This window comes from Charadrius vociferus, unplaced genomic scaffold (assembly GCF_000708025.1).
Source record: "Charadrius vociferus isolate BGI_N301 unplaced genomic scaffold, ASM70802v2 scaffold1, whole genome shotgun sequence".
Classification (NCBI taxonomy): Eukaryota; Metazoa; Chordata; class Aves; order Charadriiformes; family Charadriidae; genus Charadrius; species Charadrius vociferus.
The window spans coordinates 7,251,037-7,269,402 of NW_009647680.1; the positions used below are offsets into that span (position 1 = coordinate 7,251,037).

At 40.9% G+C, this 18,366-nt stretch overlaps 2 protein-coding genes across 2 annotated transcripts in view; both read right to left on the bottom strand.

The window, feature by feature from the left end:
* Positions 1 to 2,059: 2,059 nt before the first annotated feature.
* On the bottom strand, positions 2,060 to 3,124 carry CCDC89 (coiled-coil domain containing 89). Its single transcript, XM_009881250.1, has one exon. It carries the CDS (start codon positions 3,122 to 3,124, stop codon positions 2,060 to 2,062), a length of 1,065 nt encoding a protein of 354 aa, XP_009879552.1.
* Positions 3,125 to 8,169: 5,045 nt separating this feature from the next.
* SYTL2 (synaptotagmin-like 2) overlaps positions 8,170 to 18,366 on the bottom strand; it is a 44,791-nt gene continuing 34,594 nt past the window's right edge. The window contains exons 11-19 of the mRNA XM_009881203.1: positions 17,645 to 17,739; positions 15,093 to 15,212; positions 13,921 to 14,090; positions 13,224 to 13,326; positions 12,632 to 12,802; positions 11,429 to 11,507; positions 10,458 to 10,557; positions 9,497 to 9,702; positions 8,170 to 8,504 (exon numbers count right to left, since the gene is read on the bottom strand). Of these exons, the coding sequence (XP_009879505.1) occupies positions 8,359 to 8,504; positions 9,497 to 9,702; positions 10,458 to 10,557; positions 11,429 to 11,507; positions 12,632 to 12,802; positions 13,224 to 13,326; positions 13,921 to 14,090; positions 15,093 to 15,212; positions 17,645 to 17,739 (1,190 nt within the window). The 3' untranslated portion in view covers positions 8,170 to 8,358. The remainder of the gene's footprint in view (positions 8,505 to 9,496; positions 9,703 to 10,457; positions 10,558 to 11,428; positions 11,508 to 12,631; positions 12,803 to 13,223; positions 13,327 to 13,920; positions 14,091 to 15,092; positions 15,213 to 17,644; positions 17,740 to 18,366) is intronic.

Consider the following 18,366-nt stretch of genomic DNA (forward strand, 5'->3'; position numbering starts at 1 on the left):
GCTGGGCTGGGTGTGCGTCACACAGTGACTGGGTGGCTCCTGCCCAGATTTAGACTATTTGGGTGCCTGGTTTTAGGCACTCCTGCAGGCACCAGAGGGAAACGGGCACTCCTTGCTGCATACCGACTAATTAAAACAGAGCAGCCAACTCAAGTCCTACTTGTTCTTTCCTACTTATATCCCTTCCTCTCAGACCGCAGCCCTAGTTTGTAGCCTGGATCTGTTGGTGTTTGCACTGCAGATGCCTGCATTTAGGGCAATTTAATGTGCATTGGGGTGGGCACATTAGGGGGAAAAGATGCTTGAAAAGTGTGGATGTGGTCCATAAAAGTGGTGTGGAATGACACCCGTAGGAACCAGGATCTAAAGAAAGGCTGTGGTCTGTCCTGCAGCAGGCAGTGGAGCAGTACTTCTCACCTGGCTTTGTTCAAGGAGAGTCCAGAGAAGTTCAGAAGACAAGTCCGTTGAGAGCTACTACTTATTTAGAAGCAACATCTGGTTCAGTAAGTCCTTGAGATGAACTGGTCGCAAGCTGGAAGGATCTTCTGGCTGTTTCTATGCACTTCTGAACACGTGGCTCACCAGATACCAAGTTTAATGCAGTGCTGCTGCTCTGTAGGTGCTCAGGCCCAAGAGCTACCCAAACAACTGCCCCAGTGTTGCGTTACCCCACAGTATGTATACACACACACATGGGAAAGAACCTGGAAAGCTCTTGAGGCAGTTGCCTACAGCCCAGGTAGGGATGCCATTTGGCCCATCATGTTTTGGTTTTTCTTGTCGGAGAGTTAGAAAACAGGAGCTGAAACTCAGCAGCCAAAACCTCCTCCTTGGCTGGGCAAGAGGCACGAGAGAGTGCTGACAGTAAAGGGAAGAATTTTTTTGCCAAAAATTGTCAGACATACACCCTTCCATTTTGTGCATCACAACTATTTTCTCTACAGAAAACACCTAAAAAACAGAAAACACTTAAATGGGCAGAACATCTAGAACCTCAGCCTGTTTCAAAGACTATTGAAATCACCCAAAGACCTGTCAATTTATTTTGAGCTGAACAGGGATATAAATAATGCTATGACATTCAGTCTGGAGAAGAGAAGGCTCCGGGGAGATCTTATTGTGGCCTTCTGGTACCCTTCTGGTACCTAAAGGGGGCCTACAGGAGAGCTGGGCAAAGGACTTTTTACAAGGGCATGTAGTGATAGGATGAGGGGGAATGGCTTCAAACTGGAAGAGGGGAGATCTAGAATAGATACCAGAAACAAATTTTTCACTGTGAGGGTGGTGAGGCACTGGAACAGGTTGCCCAGAGAAGCTGTGGCTGCCCCATCCCTGGAGGGGTTCAAGGCCAGGTTGGATGGGGCTTTGAGCAACCTGGTCTGGGGGGAGGTGTCCCTGCCCATGACAGGGGGGTTGGAACTCGATGATCTTCAAGGTCCTTTCCAACCTAAACCATTGTATGATTCTATGATTAAATAAGACTAAAACAACTGTGGAAACACACAAGGCTACTAGATATACACAAGAATTTGCTTGAGTGTCGGGTGCCGTATGATATTAGTGCTCTGACGTGTTAAGCTGCTGAATCATGACTGCTTATGACATAGATATTGCTAGGTGGGATTTCTTTCTTGGAGCCTCGGTGTTGCCACTTCCATGCCCGCCCTCTGTTGAACTTCAGTGGAGAATCAAACGCAAAAGGCTAAGGGTTGGGGCTTTGGTCTACCTTGGAAAATAATGTGCTTTTAACTGTAAAAAATTAAAATCTATGATACAGCACAGGTTAGGACCAAATAAATCAAATTAATGTTTTACGTTTTCCACCCTAATCTGTCACGTCACAAGTTTGACTAGTTCAACAATCCCCGTTCAGATTTAACAGTGTAGAGCTCTTACTTAGGTAAAACTGTAACAAAAAGAAAAAGGCTAGAGAACAGTCCTTTGAGGAGGATTTAAGCTGGTAAGTACATTACAGAGAAATCAGAAGATGGTCTGATGGAGAGGAACAGAATGCAGTGGTGTGTTACAGTAGAGGCACCTGCTGAGACGAGAACTGCAGTTACACAATAAAATGACGGAGTTTGATATTCAGCGCTTTTTCTTTAGTCAGTAAATCCATACTGTGCTTTCTGTAAGCGTCGAACTGCAGCGAGAGCTCGTTGTATGCCTGCTTGCTGCTTTTGAGCTGTTGTTGGAGCTCTTGGACCTTCAGATCATTGTCCACTGCTGCTGCCTCTTTCACGAGGTGCTTTCCTGCTCTCTGCTTGGCTTTTTGCGCAGTCTCCAGCTTCTTCCCCAGCTGCTCGATTTCCCGTTGCTTATCTTGCAGAGCTTTGCCCCGCTCCATGGCCAGGTTCAGTAGTTGCTCTTTTTCCTCGTTGGCCCTCTCCAGCTTGGCCTGGAGCTCGCTGCCCTGAGCCCGCTGCTGACTCTCTGCGTGCTGTAGCTGCACAACAGTTTGTTGGTGCTTCTCCTGTAGGCATTGCAGCTGGTTTTTTAGTGAATCGACTTCCCAGGCATAGGCACTTGTTTTCTGGCTCTGAGCTTCCAGCAGCTCCTTTTCTCTCTCCTGGGCTCTGCAACTCTCAGAAGCACATTTCTTCTGGAGGGAGTCTAACTGCTGCGAGAGCTTTCTGGCCTGGGCAGCGAGCTGGAGCACGTCAGCTTCCTTCTCCCTCACTGTATGGCTGAAGAGCACTTCGTTCTCCTGCCGCAGGCGCTTGTTCTCCTCCAGCAGCTGCACATGACGTTTCCTATGTTCGTTCTTGAACTGGATCATTTTTTCATGATTGTTGGCCAGATCCATGAAGCGCTCCTCCAACTGCTGGATCCGTTGGCTCTGGGTTTTCATTTTCACTGCATCCTCTGTCCTCAGTTTCTCCAGCTCCATGTTGAGCTGCTCCAGGTCTCTGCAGCGTTTGCGTGCATCATCTGCTTTTTTCTTCAGTATACAGATAAGGTGATGCTGCTGTTCTAGGCGCGAATGCAGCAGGACTTTCTCACTGCTCTTCTCTTCGGGGCTCTCATGGAGTTCCTCCAGGTCTTTTGGCAGATCTTCCATGTCTTTGCCCATCTCTGGATCACCTGAGTTGACCATCCCTGCCTCTCTCTCATCCTGAGCCATGGAGCCCCTGTCTCACACAAAGAGAAGATAAAATTTTATAGTGACCGCTTCTCTTAGTGACATTCAGCATAATTAAACAGTACCCAACGGCTGTATGGCCAACACCACTGCAATAAGCTGGTGGAGTGTCTCTGGAAGTCCAGAGGAGACCAGTGTGAGGGGACAGGAGCTCCTGGAACCATGGGCAGCCTGTAGCCCTCCCCGCCTGCTTCAGCCAGGCAGACTGAGGAGAAGGGTGCCAGGCTCGATGATGCAGGAGCAAAGAATGTAGGCTTAGTATTTATGCGAGCCTATTCATTTGCTGATTACTAGCTTTGCTAATTATTCTTTCTCAAAGCACTGTTGTTGTAGCTACAAGAAGTACTATTATATTTAGGTAAAAAGCTTGTAAGCAGTAAAGCTGTAAATAATTCCTTAAGCAATCCTTTTCCTCCGCCTTTGTTTTCTCCTTCAGATCTGCTATTATAAATGCAAGTAAAACATGTTACATCAAACTTCTAATTGATTTTTTAGATTTTAACAGTATATTGCTCATTAAAAATAACTGAATAGCCTCATCCCATGATTAGCGATTTATGAATAAAATAAAAGATCTATACAATGCTCATAATTATTGAATGCCCTGTGGTACGAAGGCTTTCTGCCCGGAGGAATGGTTCATCATTTGACACTCATTTTGCTGCATTATTTTAGGCATGTAATTTCAAAAGTTTGGTTCCTTGTGTAAAATAAGGGAAAAATAAATATTACATTGGCACCAGGATCATTATTGGTGCCTAATCATACGGCACGCCACCCACACGTATGAAAAGTTAGCCTAAAACGGATCTGCAAGTTTTCCATTCAGGCACGGACCTGGAACTACACAGCACATGAAACAGCACGCTGACAGTCAGGTTTTGCGAATCCCTGGGCTTTGACTGGACGTGGGAAGGAGCCAGCTTAAAGGAAGGACAAAAAACAACGTACAACCGAAATAAGCTAACGCGTGTGAAGCCTGGGCAGCCTCAGAGCTGCACAGCGCTGACCGTCGGTAGGGACGCTAACCCTGTCTCCACCGTCCTGCACTCCCCCACCGCTGTTGCTCCCTTGGATCCCCCCAAAACATTTGGAAATAATGGAGGAGAGGAGGAAGGACTAAAAAGTTCAGGCCATCCAGTGGAGACACAATGAAGAGCAGCTTTTAAGAGGAGAAAAATGTTTTCTTACCAGGTGTTTTCTTTCCCCTGACCGTTTGTTGCCACTCCTGCTGTGGGGTTTCTGTCTCCATGGAGATAAGAGGCTGATCCCATCACCCCAGAGCTCGTGCCTTCATCCAGGCCAGCTGGGACTGGGCTACCCCACAAGAGAGCAGCCGGAAGAGCTGGGAGCGTTTCTTAGCAAACAAACACTGCTGACGCTCCCAGAAGTGCCCAGATTTGGTGGACAATTTCCAGAAGTCTCTCTGGGCTCACACCTTGCATGTGCCAGAGGAGATCAGAATAGTGGGCCCCAACCTCCTCAGAATGTGCTGAAGGTCTGCGGTAAGTAAAGACACAGCCCTTGCCCTGAACAACCTGCAGCTTTATTCAGTAGTTAGTGAAGAATCTGGCAGATAGGATTGGGAAGGGGAAAAAAAAATTGGAGCTGTAAGAAAAAAAAAAAAGTCAGATGCGGGTTTCGCTGACTCCACTGGAAAAGGATATGAAGCAAAGAGGAATGAGTGATGTGGGTAAAGGATTTGAAGCCAAGAAGACAATGAGGGCGCAGTACCAGATCCTTCAAAATGGGTGAAATCAAAGTGATGTGAGTCACCGCACCGGCTCAGGCTTATGCAGAAATGGTAGGTAGGAAAAGGAATGGGAGGGTTCCGAACATGGAGCATGAAAGGAGAGCTGCAACTTTGAAGCCTGGTTTATAGGAAGTAAAGATGGTGTAATTTAGAACACACACGCATATAGATGTATGTGTACCAAAAATACGCCATTCCAGCCTAAAGCAAAGATGAGCTTGTGAAGTGAACGCGCAGGGGGAAGTGGTGTGTTTCTCCCGTTTGTTTGTCTGGGCAAGGAAGAATATACATAAAGACATTTTAGCAGTATGGCTGCTGTGTCATAAAGGCGAATGGGAATTAAGAATCAAAGCAAAACTATTAATTTATCAAACTGCCCTTTAGTGAGTAACTAACTATACACCTTTAAAGTTTTGGTTATGGAGGACTAAAACCTTTCCTTTTGACTGTAGAGCGAAGAAACTAGTTTCTTAAAACCTTTTGTCCTAATCGACTCCTTAAACTTGCATTTCTCTATCAGCATATTATCGATCTGGAAGCTACTGCTGTAAGTAGGAATGACTAGGAATTTGGTGGAAAGCTGTATTTTTTACATAAACCATGTTCAGAGGAATGTCAAAAAATACCAGTAACTTTTTTAAATAAGTACATTTTGCATTACTTTAGGTGGATGTTTTCAATACAGAATCCCTGCTGTTTTACATGATTAGATGCAGCCATTACCTTCAAGCACTTCTTTTAATAAATCAACATAATATCCTTTAGCGGGAGGTGAAATTGTAATGTTTCTACTCTATAATTAAATCCTACAGCATGAATAGGGTGATCAAAGTACTTTTTCCACGGATAAAGCAGCTTGGTTTGTAATTTTACCTTCTACTGAAGTTCATCTCACCAGGACAGCTTTGACTTTTCTTGTGTATGACAATAGTAAAAAAAAAAAAAAAGTAAAAAGATAAGCACAGGTGCTAAAGCTCTGTTAAAAATCTTTAAGATCTATAGCTTGATGCAGACTCACCATGATAACAATAACTTTAAAATATCAAGTGTTGTTAAGCGCTGGTATACTTTTCACAGACACCACTGTAACTGCCTCCACTGACCTCCGGTAAAATTGGAAGCACGAGGAAGACTCACTGGCGTGTGGTGACAGCTATCCTTATAGGTTTACCTGTAGTAGTCTCCACTTTCTGCATATGCTGAAAAAAAGGTATTAAGAACTAGGGAGGAAATCTGAATTTTTGTACTAAAGGGCCCATTTTTGTTACTTGTCTCAGTTTCTGGATTAATCTAGATGAGTACATAATACTGCTGTGCCATTAGTTAATAACACTAATTACAAGTGCAGTGCAGAAGTAAATCTTATTATGTTCATGTTCAGGTAGGTTTTTGAAATTTAAACCTAGTTTTGATCCCTTCTGTGTAGCAGTAAGCAGCGTCTTCTGAGATACTGACAAAGTGCTGTGTCTGGCTCCTAGGATGGTTCGAGAGCAGTGAGACAGAAGATGTTCTACTTTGCCAAAAGACAAAGAGATGGACACTGTCACAAACCAAATGTTTGATTTTGATGCCAGTCAAGTTTACACTGTACAAAATTTTGATAGTTAGAAGACAGCAGATTGCCTGCAGATCTAGAGCCCCCGACCCCACCATCCCTACGGCTGAAGTCCCAAAGCCGTTTTGACACAGCAATATGCATTTAAGCTTTGCAGAAAATGCAACAACCACCAAAAAACTTTAAACCCGTGAAGTTGTAGGTCGTGTTCACAGCAACCTACTTTTTCAGGGGAAAAGGGATTCCTATAGGCAGTGAATACAAGTAAACGAGGTGCCTCTCTGCTTTTCCAGACTCACCACCCTTTCCGAGGTGGCTGTTTAAGAATACTGTACCATTGAAGTACAAATACCTTGTTCCAAAGCACAATATGCACACTGTTCCCCAGTCACACAAGAATAACGTTGTGTACGTATCTGGCAAAGCGGAATCTGCAGAAGCACTGGCAGCAGTAAGGTATCAAGCCTGACAACTGCTTTTGGCATCGGTAATCTCCCCAGGCTGCCTGGCTGATGAGAGAGAAAGCGGGTTCCCCAGCAGGTTGAATAGCACCTTTCCTTTTTTCCATTCATAGTGTATAATAAATACTGAGGAGCTTTTAAATGTCTGTGATTAAATTAAGCGACTGAGTTGGAGCTGGGAGGACCCCCCTTCTCTCTGCTCTGAGGTGCAAGATTTCACCAGCTGTTAGACCTACACACTTGGAGCAAATAAACACGCATTTATTGTCTGAAATGTTCTGTCTGCATATTGTTATATCGCATGCTGAATTGCTAACATAAGCACTGCATTTTAATAAACAACGAATTCCTATTTAGCTTTAATAGGCCGCTTTTATTTAAAAAAAAAAAAGCAATACATTTTGTATTTTATGCATTTTATCTATCTTTAGTAGCATGCATTTCTACAGGTTACGCATCCCAGTCTTATTTGCTATGGTGCAAAGCCCGCGCCACCACCACCACCGCCATCCCAGCGTTCTCCTGACGGTGGCGCTGAAGCACAGATAAATTATTTCCTGCAAAAAACCCCAAGCTGATAGATAGGGTACAGGCGCAGTACGCTTTACAGAATAAATAGCCAACACGTTTGTCATCGCTAAAATTGGCAGGTTTAGATTCTTTAGAGTAGCATTTGAATAAAAAAAAAGTTTGCCCCCTATGCCTTCAGCATTTAAGGGTGAGGTTCGTATACGAGCAAGACAACACATATAAGCAAACTTTTCATTACCCTGATTTCTTATAGTACATTGGAATGAAGTCCTCTGCACCTCACAGAATAGGACACCCACAGTACCACTTCATGTAATGCCTCTTTCCTTATAGAAGTGACTTTCATATCTTAGAATGTACAACTACACATAAAGGAACTTTCAAAAAAAAAAAAATATTCTTCATGCTCATACTCCTTGCTGGAGAGATCTGACAGGCTGTAACGAGGATACAGACACTGACTAATAAGCGTGAAGGCAATGCACCCTGCTATCTTATTACTAATGCTCCATGAGCAATCCGAGCAGTATACAGAAAGAGTTGACTTGTGCATTTTTGGGGGTTTTTTTGTTGTTTTTTTTCCCCTGTAATTTAGATTTATATATGGGATCAGCAATGCTTCTGTTCTCCAGAACAAGCCTCCAGGTATCACAGCTCTGCCACTGAATTCTGTAAGTGCCTTCTTTCTTGAAGTCATTGTCAGTGAATACGAAATAAAAGAATCCCTTAAATTTACATAGTAATCTGCAGGCAGAAGTTTAATTTGAAATAAAAAGTGACATTTGACAGTACAAAACCAGAACAGCAACGGAGCAGAGACTGTCAAAAGAGCTCCTGTGTTCTTCCAAGTCTCACCCCCACACCTTTAATTTAATTCCCAAGGTTTCTTTTTGACACTAGCAATTAAAACACCACCTCATTTTGTCAATTTTGCCACCATTAGCATCCTGAGAGGAAGCGTATCTTCTATCCATGTGTTTGGCGAGTTTATCATCTTCTCCCAAAGGGCGGTTTCCTCTGAGGTAGAATCCATCCAGTCCACTGCAGTTCCATAGCTTTTGCCTAGAAAAACATCAGGTTTGAGAGAAACATTAGTTAACATGCTGCAGAGCTGAGAGCAGACAAGCAAATTTGTCTGTCTTCTAGAACAGTTTCACCTCCTCAGGTAGCTGACCTAGTTCTTTGAAGATCCAATTCTACGTTTTTACACTTGAACAATTCTGTCAAATACAATGTTTCACAGGGAAACTTCACCTTTCTCCAGGTTTTTTTTCCTCCTTGTTATCCTTAGTCTTTTTTCTACAATCCCAAGGAGAAAGATGTATGGGCGATTAACATCTGAGAGGGTTTAAGAATAAACAGGACACTGATTTTGAACTGAAATACAACCTTGGGTACACTACAATTCAAATTGAGATTTACTATCCTAATTTGTATTTTAGGTTATTTGGGTGATGTAAATTTGGGAAGAGTAATTTTTTCTTGCATTTGCTTGAAAAGACTCCAAATGCATCCTCCCCTCAGACCAGAGAGGGCAATGAAAGGGACAAATATAACGATAGGGAAAACATACAATTCTATCTGCACATCTTATATTGCTAAAAACTTGTTTGCATTTGTAAGTTTTCCTATCCAATGACTTCACATCTTATCATGCGTTCCCGGTCCATCCTTTTAGCTCCACCCAATACTGTCTGCACACCACATACAAATTCACACATGCAAAAACTGGGTAAGATGTTATCAAGATTTTGGATGCAGGAATAGCATATTCTTGTATTTCAAACAGTACCAGGTACAACACAGGGCAGACAAAGGTTTATTTCTAATACTACTTCTTACTTGTCAGTCATCCTAACCCCCGTAACACTGCTGTTATTTACATGTCAGGACCTGCACTGAAGAACAGGTAAGTCACTGAATGAAACACTTCAGTAAATAACTGAAAAGCTGTTCAGTGATTTTTGCAAAAAGAGAAGGAACGGAAAGTAAGAGGAACAAAAGGAGAGACTGTATTTTTTAAATTAAAGATTAATGTGTTAATTGTCCAGTACCTGTTCCAAGGCCTATCCTGAGACCTCCCAGAAAGTGGTTGGCTAGTTTGTTGTGATCCCAGACTGTGAGTTCTATGCAGGCTTCTTTCAAATCTTCGGGTCTAAAGCCATCGTAGACCATGGTGTGGTTGAATACTGGGTTTGTAGTTTTTGCCACGGTTCTTGTTTTCTGACGACTTTTTCTGCTAGTATCTGGAAGAATGGTACTTCAGAAAAAAAAAAAAAAGCATTGTCAGTTGGCACTTGCCCAGCATAGCCTGCACTAAACATACTGAATAGGCAAAACCTATTAATTAAAACTGTCCTTTGCTGTTAGAAAGTGACCAAAGATGCATTAGCAGCATGGAGATGAAGTCAAAGGTTGCATTTTCAGTCCCTTCCAAGAAATACTGGCAGCATGTATCCACCCTTGTGCTCCAGAGGATGGGCGGGAAGGGGAAGTCAGGTGGGGAAGAGGCACAAGTGAGTTTATTTGCTGTATTATCACTAATGACACTGAAACCTTTTTGTTGCTGCCAGAGATTTCCCAACCGTCTCGTTATTCTTGTCTCTTTACATTTTCAGTCCGTATGTGGAAAGGAAGGAGGAAGAAATACAGCTATGCTTCTTGCTTCTCTCCCCTCCCACAATTTGCTAAGCTAAACCATACTCTTCCACAAACACGCTTTGTTTAAGTGCAAATAAAAGGAGGTAGAGTTTTTGACTAACCCTTTCACCAAGTAACTTGAGCAGAGAAAATGAAAGAGTAGCAATTACGCAGTTCTCCCAGTATGATTTACTTGGTGGAATATACCCAGCACCTTGAAGCTGTAAGCCCAGCAGGAAAATTTGCATTACAATGAAGGAGAATCAGAAAGTAATTAGGTGGGTTTTAATTTGAATATAGAAAAATGGAGATAAGAAAGCACAAAAGTAGCATCACTAGGCCACCCTGTTTCATGACTCCACCCACAGTTCTTACCACTTAATAAAAGAGTTGAGCCTGTTGCCTCTCAGAAGAGGAAGGTCATGGCATTCCTTCACCCAGATGTGGACCTCACCAGTAGATAGAGTCTTCTTGCCTGTAAAAATAAAAGAAAACATCCGATTAAGCCTTGTAGATCCCTTTTAAAGGTAATTTCTATGATGCAGCAGTTCCTGCCCATTTGTGGCGGTGATATTCGTCCTAGGTTCTCATTATCTCAAATCTTAATTCAACGTTCCTTGCTATACCCTTGAAGCTGCAATCTTCATCCCATCAAAGTACTGCAAGATCACACCGTGTCTGTATACAATGACTTTTCTTCTGTTACAACTAAACAAATACATGTTACTGGTCTTCTCTTTCCAAGTCTCCTAGATAAGATCAGCTTGTCTTCAGTTTATGTGATGTCAGCATTCATTGCTGCTTGTACTTTCCAATAAGCTCCTTCGTGCTCTTAATGTTTGACTCTTATTGACTGACTGACTGGATTAAAGACCTGACTCCACTGTCACATCAGCCAGTTATCAGTTGCCAGACAAGATTAAATTAAACAGATCACACTGCTATAAAGTGCTGGGTTCTAAATACTTAATGTTATTTTCTACTTCTAATATTGCTTGAATTTTGTGTGTTGTCATTGTTTATTATCAAATCACAGCACTTGCCTGATGATTTATAATCTCTAAAATTACTAGCGTGAAAACAGAATTTGGTTACACATACAGACTGCATTATAAATCTAAGATTATAACAATGAGGTTATTTCTTCTGTAGTAACATTAACAACAAAAGATCCTAAAGTGATCTTTGGATCCCAAACCAAATTCATGACCAGAGCGACTTAATCCTCTAGAAGAAAAACCAAATTCTACATTCATGTTAAAACAAGATGTCAGGATTTCTTAAGAAAAAAAGGAGAACAAAAATCCCAGAGGCCTGACAAACCCAAGCAAAGCAGCAATGCATACCTCCAACAGGGTGTGGGACATACTGGAGGGCCAGTTTCATCTCCCCTCTGTTTTCTAATTCAAGAGCCATTGTTGAAGCCTGAAAATTTAAGAAAAAAATCCCACAAATCTCAAACCTTGCAGTTTATGCACACAGTTTCCCATGCAAAGTTTTCCACTGGGACAAACTTGACTTCTATATGAGGCAGGGTTTTTTCCTCTTGTTTCTTTATCCATTAGTTTTCCTTCAGTTTTGAAGGACATGAGAGATTCTAGGGCAAGTTTAACCACTTGGCATCGCCTCACATATGCTGCTCTTCTACTAAAGCAGATAACAAGACCCAGGAGAGGCCAAAAGGCTTTGAGGGCGCATCTTTTCCACAGTTGTACACTTATTTAAAACTAGAATATATGCTCGTTCTATCAGGAAGCTTACTCTTTGTGCAACAGAAAGCGGACTTTATTCAACTCATTTCTGTAGGAATGTTTTGATCTAAAAATCAGCCTCAGCAAAAGTTATCTTGCGAAAAGGCACAAGGATATTGTCACCACTTCAGAGAGTCATGGACCATCTGTAGGTGGATCGTGGCACCCGTTCACATTTGGTTACATTTATCTACCCAGAGGAGTTTTAAAATCAGTCGAATTAAACTACTGCTAAGGACTACCATGGGATTCCTGTTTTGCTCTACAGGTTATAAAACTTTGGATTGAGGTAATTTTGGAATGAACTAATGAAGTAAATTTGGGGGGGTGAGGGGTGTGCGTGTGTGCATAAAAACAATAAAAGAAACCAGAACCTCTGGTAGCGCCTTAGCTAAAAGTTTAGATTTTGGCTGAAACCCATTAACAAACAAGAGGCATACAGACATGGAAGACATAATTACATCTGATATTAAAATGCTGCTGCACTTGCTCCATATTCTGAGGAGGTTTGCTTCATATTCAGGGAACAAGTGTCTTCAGGTATCTGTGCCAGCAACACGATGTAGGTGAAAAATACCTTGAAATTCGTACTCCTTAGACTATGAGAAAGTTTGTCCTGCTATAATAGCTAGTTACTTACTAGACTAATAGAAACCTCAGAACTGTATGTTCCATCCACCAGCAAAGAGGTATTTATGATTATAACTACAACAAAAACCACAGAACACACAAGACCAGGCCTAAATAATGACTTCATTTTGCACTTACACAGCGGAAAATACAAAACAGCTAACCCACCCGTGGCTTGAGTGGAAACCAGTTGATCTGCTTGTTGGATTTATCATTCCAGTCCCAGGTTCCTAAATCCAGCTCCACTTCACCAAGAAAGCTATTCCTCCCAAAGGTATCATTGTGCCAGACAGAGATATTAAGGCTTTGGTTCTTTAGGAGACCCTTCTCAATTTTATACTGCCAGGAGAAAGAAATGAGAAAAAAAAAAAAAAGTTAAAACAAGATGGATTTTCATCAATGCTGTGTCTGAAAGTGACAACGTTAGAGAAAAACTTGTCTGCGTTTATGCATCCGTAACTGCTCACTTTATTTCAAAGCAAAACTCTCTTCATTTTTGACTTTTTATTTCAAGCACCTTAAGCTCATATTTAGCTTCTGTTTGCAAGAAGTATACAACCATCAGTGTTCTCAGTGCTGTATCCAGAGTACACTGCAGAGTTAACCTATCAATGGAAGGATATAGGTATTTATACGGAGCAATCAATCTCATCCTAACACAGATGTCTCCTCTGAGAACATCTGGACCTGTGCCTAAAAGGTAAAGCTCCTTATGCTTCATGCATACAGTATTTCATGTCCAGTAATAGTTAATAAATACCCGCAGTATTTCATTATAGACTGGATTAAAAGTTTTCTTCTTCACAGAGGTCTTCCGTTTGCCCAGCTTATATTTCTCTGGAAGCAGGTAGGTCTTTACATACCTAAAATTTAGACAGGCTGATTAGAAGAGCAAAAAAGACTCCACCCTTTCCCACTTCCCCTTCCAAAACACACAAATATTTGCTTGTAATGTAAAAGAAATTCACTCAACTAGCCATTATGTTGTTCAGGTGTTATATTTAAGAAATGGAACAGCAGTGAAGTATAACTATAGTTTCCAAAGTGGGACGTTAACCTCCTTCTACCAGGGGAGAATCTGTTGAAATGTTTCCTCAACACATACAAATACAGAATATTTAACTACAGTATGCCTAGATATCATATTTATAGGCTCTAATCCTATTGAAAACTTATCAAAACAGGATTTACTATCTGGAAAAGTTGAATTTTAAAAGAGAATTTCACATTCTTAAAAATTTGAGCTTCCCATGTTAATGTAAGTACCAATCTATGGTGACAATTCTATATTCAGTTCAGAGTAGAAAACCCCGTAAAACCTTTTATAGCCTCTTCAGTTATTTATTGGGTTGTTTACTCCAACAGGTTATAGAGATTAAAAAACTGATGGGTTTTTTCCATTTTCACATTAAAACAAAAAACTTTCATTAGGAAATAAATATGTTCACTGTACTTACGGGTCTGAACGCTGTCGCTTAACATCTGCCACTGCCAAGTCTTTACACTGGCAAATAAAAATGTGGAGCTCATTCAGCTGTTCTACGTAATCAATAGCAAACTGGATGTTGCCCTTCACATCAACATTGCCAAAGTCTGCACTATAGATGCTCATTAGACTGCCGCTCACCTGTATCATACAAGAACAGAAAAAAATTTCCAGGCATTGCATTTTACCAGACACTTCAAGATTAGGGTAGAAGTTGCGCTCAGAATTCAGACAGTAAAGAAATCAAATGTGTCCCTTTAGATTTAGTAACGAAATGTAGCAGACACTATTACACAAGCTTCTCAGCAAGCAGATTAACAAAAGAAAGTTATTTGTAAATCAAAGGTGTTAAGCCAGGTTTTCTACAAAAAAATTGGATGTTTATTGCATTGAGATAAAAGAAATAAAATGATAGGATGCTGTAGATGTGGAGATTGCCTGTGATCGGGCCCTTGACATATTACTTATATATCTCTTGAGCTGATCTTCCTTGCAGAAGGCAGAGGCTAAGGGTTTAGGACAACAGGCCTTCTGAAAATGCCAACAAAAAGATTAATGATAAAGCCTGTATGACTGAATTACATACTTAAAGAAAACACCAAAAATTAAACACTAAATATGTAAAAAAGAGGAGGATGTACAACCTTTTTTTATCTCAATATCCTTTCCCAAAATTCTACTTTTCCCCCATAAAGTCCACATAAACTAATGACCTTTGGTTAGCTAGTTCATGGACCTGATTACGCACCCCACACATCAACACTGTCTCTTTCTTTCACTTATTTCTACCCCACCCCCCCTCTCCTTTTCTAAATGTTTGTTCTATATAAATCGATCCCTACTTTCAGCTACAAAGGTATGCTTGTAGCGTAAAAGCCACCTCTTTGCTCAGTGTTTACAGAGTAAACTGCACAACGGAGCCCTGAACAGGTTTAATATATTACTAGAAAAGAAGAAAAAGTGAAACTGATTTATTTTCTTTTTTTTTTAGGCAATTCCATGCAAGGGTTCACATAATAGAGAGGGAAGGAAGGAGACAGATGCCAAGGGAAGAAAGATGAGAGGAATAAGGAGGGAGCAAAACAATCCTGAAGAGACTAGCAAAAGCGAAGTGCCATTAAAATGAGGCTTTGGTTTACATACAGAGGATAAGGAGGCCATGCCAGAAGAGCCGCTAAGATTGGTTAGAGAGCTGGGACTCTTCTTGATTCTGCCAAGGGAATAACTGCTTTCTGATGCTGTATCTGTCTCTCTGTCATCACTCTACAAAAACATCACAGAAAGAAAGTCTGTGTAGGTTCTTTATAGTCACAAGGAACATTAAAAAGCAACAAACAGAATTTTAATGTAGATTGGGACTCAGTGAAAACCTCAATTTAAATCCCCTTGTAGTGCAACGTAAGTAATTAATGTTTCTTAAATTAGCTCATGCACTTAAAAAAAAAACGTTGAAAGGGAATTTTTCTGATGGAAAGCCTACACTGAAAATTTTTTAAACCAGCAATGCAACAAGGTTTTTTGTTTGGTTTTAAATCTCAAATAAGAATGAAAAAGTACCTTAACTTTATTGGGACAATCAAATTCAACTTCTCTACTTCACTCTCTCATGCATAAATTTACGCAAGTGATAACGCTCAGGTCTTTCACCAGTCCCTTTCTCTTATATAGTGAATACCATCAATTCTGTAGCCTCTATCTTTAAGGCAGTTTGCTGGAAGGTAACAGGCCCAATAGAACAGCGCTGGATATAGTGAACAGCTTTCACAAAAAGCCTTTCTTGCAAGAGGGCAAACAGGGCACTGCTTTTGCACCAGGGAACTGCAGTTTTGGTTTACTTGGTCATTATCGGGTTATGGGCTTGCAACCCCGTTCTGTCTCCATGCTATCACTGTGCTAAAGAATCGATGCTTTACTTCCCATGTGCGCTTTGGCATCTTCCTATGCGAGCTGTTACGGAAAGCATAATCTCCCTGTTGTACTCCACCTGTGAACAATTTACAAGGCTTCCCCCCTCCTTTATGCAGTTTTGAACTGCTGTCATAGATCTACTAGCACATGCAAGATTAGCAAACAACAATTTCTACGTCCATTAAGAAAATGAATATTTAGCACGTAATAATATCTAAATATCTAGCACAGAATCTATTCAGTTTGAGTAAGTCTTTATAAAGATCCGTTGATTGCAGCTTCTCTGGCTACGTCTATACCAGGATTATTCCCCAGTTCAGAGGCCAAAGGTAAGGACTGACTAATATCCACCCTACCTAGGGCAAGGCTGCTCGAGAGAAAAATTGTTTTGGAGAGCGCTACTTGGGAATGTCCACAATAAATCCAGGGAGTGAAATAACAGTCAGCAGTGTGAATAATCAGACCTGTTACATGGACTCTTTGAAAGACAGGAAATTCTTAAGCCCTCTTATGGAGGAAGGATACACGGTTTGCCTAAGACCATTTTAGCTGCTGTCCATGCAGTGCGTCAGCAGAAAAGACGCAGGACTGAACCCAGTTCTGCTTGCTTTCAACCCTCTCCTTAATTCACACAAAGCCTGCTCTCTGGATAGGAACAGTCAAAGCTCTTCTCGTGGAGGTTTGTGGAGTATCTGGAAGTTCCAAGACAAGGAATTATTAAGCACTGGGGTGACTGCATGCCTCCAGAACACACTAGACGTGTGATTTTTCTTCTCTCTTTTTTTTTTAAAGTTAATTCCAAATGTTACATAAGGATATTGTTACTATTCACAAGTAGAGAACCCTTAATTTTTTATGCTGTTACCTCTTTTAAGCAGAATGAAAAGAGGCTGGTACCCTAAGAGATAGATTTCTTTGTATTTCTTCTTTAATTAGAAAGTATGTTATTATCAGATTTCATTATTTTTAAAATAATTCCGGAACTGAATTAGCACACAGAAATGAGTGTTAATACCACAATGTCTACATGGTGTGTACAATGTTTATTTCTAACCTGTTATTTCTACCAGATTTATGTTATCCATTCATTAGTTTCATGCTTTGTATCGGCCAAATGGTACTTCAGTGACAATAAACTTCAAGGCAGAACCAGCACACAGTATACATACATGCAATTTTTATAGATATACACTCTATCTGTGAGTTTGATAACTCAAGACAGTATTGTGACTAATCACAATTTTAAAGATAAATTTGGGGGGCAGAATGAACAGATTTGGGCGCTGACAACTTCTTAGAATATAAACATGAACCATCCCCAAGCCCCTTCTACTGTGACCAGTACAAATATAGTCCATATCGTCCTTTGATTGTCAAGTATTTGTCACTGTTTCATTCAAAACCCACGTAAGCTTTTTAATTGGCTGAAGATAAAAATTCATTTAATTGTTCTGAAGATAGAAAAGACCTGTTAGTTTAAGGATAGAGATTGCCTTTGGGAATAACAGCAAGCATTCACTATGCTTCAATCTCCTAGACAAAACATGCTCTGTATGTTTAGCTGTACAATAAGAATAAAGCTCTAGTTACTGGACTAAAGCTTCTGAAAGGTTAATTAGCCACAGGTTGTTTGGGATCATCTCTTGACTGTTACACCACCAGCTAAACTCCATGCCATGGTCCCACAGTAAACTGACTCGGCAGACCTTGGAAAGCACTACTTGACAAGCGCATAATGCCACAGTAATCACAAGTTTTAGTTACAACATTTCAGAGATGGAACTTGCCTCTTCCTGTAGGAACGATGGTACTGACTTGCTCAGGCCTTTGAGTTTTTCAGGATTGGAAACCCGTTTATCAGGCTGTGAAGGCACTGTGGAAACTGAAGAGCAGGAATTCAAAAGGGTTCAAAAATAAATTTTTACATCAAAACAGTGAGATTCTCTAACACGACACAGTTAGAAACAAACTTCAGATGACATACATGCACATGCACAACCAGTTTACAACTTGGATGCAAGATCTCCACCCCGTCCCAGGACTCAGAGAAGCTACCATTAGGAAGAGAAATCTGCTATAACACTGACCAAAGAACTTTGGCAGGAGCAGACAAATGTAAACAAGTGTTTACATTGCTTGACGTGATGCAAAAGCCTGGGTGCTGCAAGCAAATTCTGATCAAATGTAATGAAGAAAACATTTTCAGTTTACCTTCTAGATTTTCTTCCTAGAACAAGGATAAGTGCAGTCATGCACTAACTATACCATCATTGACATTAGAGTCATCATAAGGTTCTTGGTAAGAAGTAGCGTACAAGCCAAACTCTGTTCTTTTATTTACTCAGTCTAATTAATTGCAATAGGAATATGTGTGTAAATCAAGCAATTTCTAGACCTGAACAAGGAAGTTTCAAGTATTCCTAGTTAATTATAAGATGTATATCTCATTAACGATGCACCTTTTTGCAGCCCATCTCTTCAACTCTTGTATACCTCTACTGAAGTTCAC